This window comes from Rhinopithecus roxellana, chromosome 15 (genome assembly GCF_007565055.1).
Source record: "Rhinopithecus roxellana isolate Shanxi Qingling chromosome 15, ASM756505v1, whole genome shotgun sequence".
Lineage (NCBI taxonomy): Eukaryota > Metazoa > Chordata > Mammalia > Primates > Cercopithecidae > Rhinopithecus > Rhinopithecus roxellana.
The window spans coordinates 72747347-72753783 of NC_044563.1; the positions used below are offsets into that span (position 1 = coordinate 72747347).

Consider the following 6437-nt stretch of genomic DNA (forward strand, 5'->3'; position numbering starts at 1 on the left):
CAAAGAAAATATTAACCAAGAATGACTTACTCAGGGAAGTTGTCCTTTAATGATGAATGGGAAATAAGTTCTAGACAATCAAAAATTGAGGGAGTTTGTCACCGCTACACCTGCCAAAGAGTGCTAAATATTCTTCAAGTTGAAAGAAAATGATGATAAACAGAGTAAAAATCTAACTGCTAAATACAAATATAAAGAAAGAGAAAGGATTGTAAAACTTTAAAGGTGGCATGTAAATCACTTTTAACACTACTATATAAAATAGAAGACTCAAGTAGTAAGAAAAGCTATAACAACATACAGTTCTTCATGCAAACACAATACAGAAAGAAATAAAATCGGATGGCAATAACATAGTGTTTGTGTGTGGGGGATGGCAAAGTATAGAGTACACATACAATTCAAGTTTTATTAGCTTAAAATAGACTGCAGTAACTATAAAATATTTGATGAGAACCCTGTAAAATATACAGTGGATTCATAAAAAATTAAAATAAGCAAAGCACATCACTACAGAAAAATCAAATCTCAAAGAAACACAAGAGGAGAAGAGAAAAATAAGAGAAACACAAATTGGACAGAAAACTATAAAAAAAGGCAAGAGTATGTCCTAATCTATCAATAGTTAACGTAAATGAACTAAGTTCCCAAATCAAAAGATACAGAGTGGCTAGATGGATTTAAAAAAGCAAAACTTAATTACATGCTATCTATAAGAGACTCACTTTACATTTAAGGACACAAAGGCTGAAAATTTAGGGGTGGAGAAAGAGATTTTATTTAAATAGTAACCAGAGAGCAGGGGTGGCTGTACTTCTATCTGACAAATTAGACTTTAGTCAAAAAGTGTCACAAAAGTCAAAAAAGTCATTGTATATGACAAAAAGGTCTATTCAACAAGAAGATGTAACATCTATAAATATATATAGACCCAACATTAAGCATCTAAATACGTAATGCAAACACTGATACGTGTGAAGGGAGGAATAGAGAGCAATACGATAATAGCAGAGAATTTCAATTCCTCACTTTCTATCACGGATGGATAATCCAGACAGAAAGTTAATAAGAAAATAACAGAACTGAATAGTGCTGTAGACCAAATGCACCTAACAGATATAGAAAGAATTTCCACCCAGCAGCAGAGAATACACATTCTTATCGAGGACCCAAAGAACACTCCCCAGGATAAACCACGTGTTAGGTCGTAGATCAAGTCTGGAGAAACGTAAGAAGATCAAAATCATTCCAAATATCTTTTATGACCACAAAGGAATCAAAATAAGAACGGACTACAATAAGAAAATGGGAAATTCAGGAATATGTATAACAAAACAATACACTCTTAAACATTGAGTCAAAGAGGAAATCAAAAGGGAATTTAAAAAATACCTAGAGACACAAAAATGAAAACACCAAAACTTTTTTTTTTTTTTTTTTGAGATGGAGTCTTGTTCTGTCACCCAGGCTGGAGTGCAGTGGCCGGATCTCAGCTCACTGCAAGCTCCACCTCCCGGGTTCATGCCATTCTCCTACCTCAGCCTCCTGAGTAGCTGGGACTACAGGCACCCGCCACTACGCCCGGCTAATGTTTTATATTTTTAGTAGAGACGGGGTTTCACCATATTAGCCAGGATGGTCTCGATCTCCTGACCTCGTGATCCATCCGCCTCGGCCTCCCAAAGTGCTGGGATTACAGGCGTGAGCCACCGTGCCCAGCCAACACCAAAACTTATGGAATGCAGCAAAAGCAGTACTTAGAGAGAAGTTCATAGGAAAAAAATACCTACACTAAAAAAATTAAAAAATATCAAATTAGCAATCTAATCTTGTATTCCAAGGAACTAAGAAAAAATAAAGGAGACAATAAGATTGTTAAATCCCAAATTAGAAGAAGGAACAAAATAATAAATATTTGGCTAAAGACAAGTAAAATAGATACTAGAAAAACAATAACTAATTGACAAAAATAAGTTTTGTGTTTTGAAAAGGAAAAGTAAACAATATTGAGAAATGCTAAGTTAGACTAACCAAGAAAAAAAAGAGAGATGACTTCTCGTGATGTTTTTGTCTGCCTTTGGTATGAGGGTAATGCTGGACTCATAAACTAAACTTGGAAGTGTTTCTTCCTCTTCAATTTTTTGGGAAGAACTTGAGAAGGATTGGCATGAATTCTCTGAATGTTTGGTAGAATCAACCAGTTATCTTTGTTCATAGTAGCTGCCAGGTGTCCAGAGTGTCACAGGTCCAGCCAGTGCTGTGAAAGAAGGGAGGCAGAAGCCAATTGATCAGGTAGGCTCCAGGTAAGTTGGATCATTGGACTTCAGATTCACCTCTTTCTTACGGAAATGCTGAGAGCTGGAGTTTTTAAACTGCTAGTGTCTGTGTTGATCCTTGGGGAGGGGCCATGGCGATTATTAGACAAAACCACCAAATCTGTTCTCAATGGACCCAGGATGCTATTGTATGTTGTGTCCCATGTCCTGTAAGCAGTTTGAGATTTCCTGGACAGTAGCCTGTGGTCCAGATAGCCCCAGAAAACGAGGGGCTTTTGCAAGTGCAGTCCATCTCTTCACCTCACCTGGAATAAGTTGGGAGAGTTTTCTTTTTTAAGTCTTATCTCTGTTCTGAGCTGAGGGGGTAGCTATGGTGTATGTTAGTCTAAATTGCCTTCTGTTCTCACTGATCTCTGCTGGTCAGAGCAGGCCATGTCCTATGTCCTGTCACTGCTGTGGGACAGGCTAAATATAAGCCAGTTCTCTGGATAACTTGCAGAAAGGTTGGTACTGGATGCTCAGTGTATCTCAATGCCCTTCCCAAGGAAAAGCTTTTGCCTGGTTGCATGGTGTTCTGCCAGGAATAGGGATTATGGCCCAAGAATAATGCAAATGTTCCATCAAATCAGTTTGGCTGGTTTTATGCTATAGTGAGGTGTAGGGACGTTATAACTAGGTTTAGAAATTTCACAAATGGAATCTGTCCACGAATTGTGCAGAATTACTTTGTTCATGGAGGAAGGAGAATTGAGACCTTCCCGTCATACCATCTTGCTGACTGAGAAATGAGAGTTTATTTCTGGCTCTGCCTTGGTGGATGTAAAATCCCTAGAGTGAAGGAAAAACTTGAGCAAAATACTGAGTCCCTAAAGAACTAAAGATAGATTATGGTCCAGAGTGAAAATACAATCCCGTTATTTCCCTGTTACTCTTAGAATCTGTTCCCTGGGGAGGAGACTGAGCAAGCTTCCATCCTGCTTATAACCAAGTACATTGTGTCATTAAACTCACAATAAATCTGGTGTGGCCACTGTGATAATATTATTATCACATATCTTTATTAAAGATTTTTTTGCCTGCTGCTTGAGAGAAACCAAAATTAAAATAATAAATTATGATGTATATATCAGGAATATTTTCAGGAACTCTTGGAAATAATGTCTGGGTTTCATCTTAGAGAAAACAAAGCCTTAGAGCTTGAAATTGCCCTTCCAGAACCACAATGGTAAGGAAACAATAAGACAACACAAAATTTTTAAGGCATAAGAAGGGTGAGTTTCTTATTTCCCTTTATATTAATGTCTTACTTGCTTTGAGGTGGAATACCAGGGATCTAAGACATTCTACTTTATTTTCCACCTTGAGACTCAAATGCAACTGTCAGAAGTATCTGTTCAAGATGGGAGTTGAGAATGTTCAGGGACATAAGGAACTCAGAGAATGATAAGTTTCGGTCAATAGTTTCTATGAATTGGATTCTCCCTTTTTTAGATTCATGACTTTTTTCTGTGACTGGGGGCAGTAACTTATTTCTAGGTTCTGTTGCTTTTCTTTTGGAGTAGAAACAATGTTCTTTGTTGACACTGTGACCTGAGTCATATTAGAGAATGGCACCAGGTTGCTGAGGCTCCTGCCTCTAATTTTACTGGTGAGGGAAGAACTCAAGTGAATAAAGAAATGAAGAAATGAGGGAAGGAGAATCCTGTCGGAACCCACCCTTCTCTCTTCCCCTTATTATTTCCAGCAGTCTCGTTTGCATATGGCAGCACTGGCCCTCTTTCTGTAGGGTTACTTCAGGTGGGTCTTTGCTATATTTATCTTAGTAAGACTCTGACAAGAGAAGGTCAGTGCCACTCAGTCTCATGACAGTGGTGAAGCCAGATTCTGTGGGTCCAGGTTGGGCTAGTTTCAAACAATCCCAGCAATATCCCACATTGTGGGAGAAAATATTGTGAGAAGAACTGTGTTGTCCTCTAATGCCACCCTTTTCTCCTGTGTCCACAGATTCTCTTGGAGAAGAATGAATCCTGGAAATGGCTCTTTGGTGACTGAATTCATTTTGGTAGGGTTAACAGACCAGCCAGATCTCCAAATGTCCCTGTTTTTACTATTTCTAATAATGTATGTGATCACTCTGATAGGAAATTTGGGCTTGGTAACCCTAATTGGGCTGAATTCACACCTTCACACCCCATGTACTTTTTTCTCTTTAACTTGTCCTTCATAGATCTTTGTTATTCTTCTGCATTTACACCCAAAATGCTAATGAACTTCATATCAGAGAAGAATGTTATCTCCTACAAGGGGTGCATGACCCAACTTTTCTTTTTCTGTTTCTTTGCCGTTTCTGAATGTTATGTGCTGACATCAATGGCCTGTGATCGCTATGTGGCCATCTGTAACCCACTTCTATATAACATTGCCATGTCTCCTACAGTGCGCTCCAGCCTTATGTTTGGTTCCTATTTCCTGTCCTTTTCTGGGGCTATGGCCCACACTGGATGCATGCTGAGACTGACCTTCTGTGAGGCAAACACCATCAATCACTACTTCTGTGACATCCTCCCTCTGCTCCAGCTCTCCCGCACCAGCACCTCCATCAATGAGCTGGTGGTTTTCATTGTGGTGGGCATCAACATCACTGTGCCCACTGTCACCATCTTTATCTCTTATGGCTTTATTTTTTCCAGCATCCTTCAAATCACTTCCACTGAGGGCAGGTCTAAAGCCTTCAGCACTTGCAGTTCCCACATAATTGCTGTTTCTCTGTTCTTTGGGTCAAGTGCATTTGTGTATTTCAAACCATCTTCTGCTGGGTCAATGGATGAGGGAAAAATCTCTTCTGTCTTTTATACCAATACAGTTCCTTTAATGAACCCCTTAATTTATAGCTTAAGGAACGAAGACGTTCAACTTGCTTTGAGAAAAACCCTTAGCAGGAGAAAGTTTTGATCAGAAACAGTACCTTTCCATTTATATAGTTGTAGGACACGGAGATTACAGTAGTTTTAGTAGCAGTCTTCTTATCCTATTTCTTTACTACTATGGTAAGGAAATTTGAATGTTCTCTCAATAATTAATTCCCACTTTTAGTATATGTGCTGCTGAAGCGAGTGCAATTCCCACTTTTAATAGAGTACACTTTCTTCCTTTTCTCATCATTTTTATTCACCTTTCTTTACTGTATGGTAATAACATTAGGGAAGAATTTGTCTTTGGTTATTTTGTAATCGTTTCTTTTCACCATTTTTTTTTTCCTCTGGAAAAAGATGAATGGTGTGCTAATGATTGAATCAAGTAACACTGTGGTTACATTGTGTCACTGTAGGAAAACTTATCTGCCACTTGCCATTGGAAGCATGTATCAGGCAATGTGTTCTTATTCCCACAGTTTCATCTTCCACTGGGCAAGAATACATCTCCTTTAAATGCCCAAGAGGGAAGATTCCATGAAGACTATACTACTCACTTTGTATTTGCGAACACTAGCCATTAAGCCTTTTTTGAGAAACATTTTTCTTATTTAATTTTAAAAGTGAAGCAGCATATCATCCATATATACTCTTTGCATGCATGGCAAAGTGGAGCAAATGGTAGTTAACTATTTACTTCAAGTTACATAGCTTCTTAAAGTCCAGACTTAATATAGACTTATGATTTCACATCTCCCAGCATTTCTAGTATACTCTCTTCTACTTTGTTCTCTTTTATTTTTGTTTCAATACACATGGAATATAAGAGCAGATTTCCATTTTGCAAGTTGACCGTACTTAGTTTCAGGATAGTACATGAATTTTTTTCAGTACAGGTATTCCCTTTGGCTGTTGTTTGTTTGGGAAAACTGTTTGATGATTCCTTTTTGTTAAGAAACAGGAGGCGTTTGGGGCCAGTGTAGTTGGGGGACTATTGGCTCAAAGATAAATTTTTATATTTGAATGAAACATTCTTTGAATAAACCAAATTGGGACAATACCTTTTCTGGAATTTCTGGAATAATATGTTGGTGTATTTTTCTTTTGAGAAACAGGCAAAAAATGACTACTCTAAAAATTCTTCATCATGTATCAAGTGACAGTTTAAGCATTTTCAAAGATAATGTTATATATACTTATTATTTTACAATTTTTCTAAACTCTGCTCAGTATTTAGTATTTGGAGTTT

The 6437-nt window shown here is 37.8% G+C and overlaps 1 protein-coding gene across 1 annotated transcript; it reads left to right on the forward strand.

Moving 5' to 3' along the window:
- The first annotated feature begins 4296 nt into the window (after nucleotides 1-4296).
- LOC104656375 (olfactory receptor 8B3-like) lies at nucleotides 4297-5228 on the forward strand. The gene is given in 2 exon segments (XM_010355975.1): nucleotides 4297-4462; nucleotides 4465-5228. Coding segments are annotated over 2 exon segments (930 nt in total).
- The last annotated feature ends 1209 nt before the right edge of the window (nucleotides 5229-6437 follow it).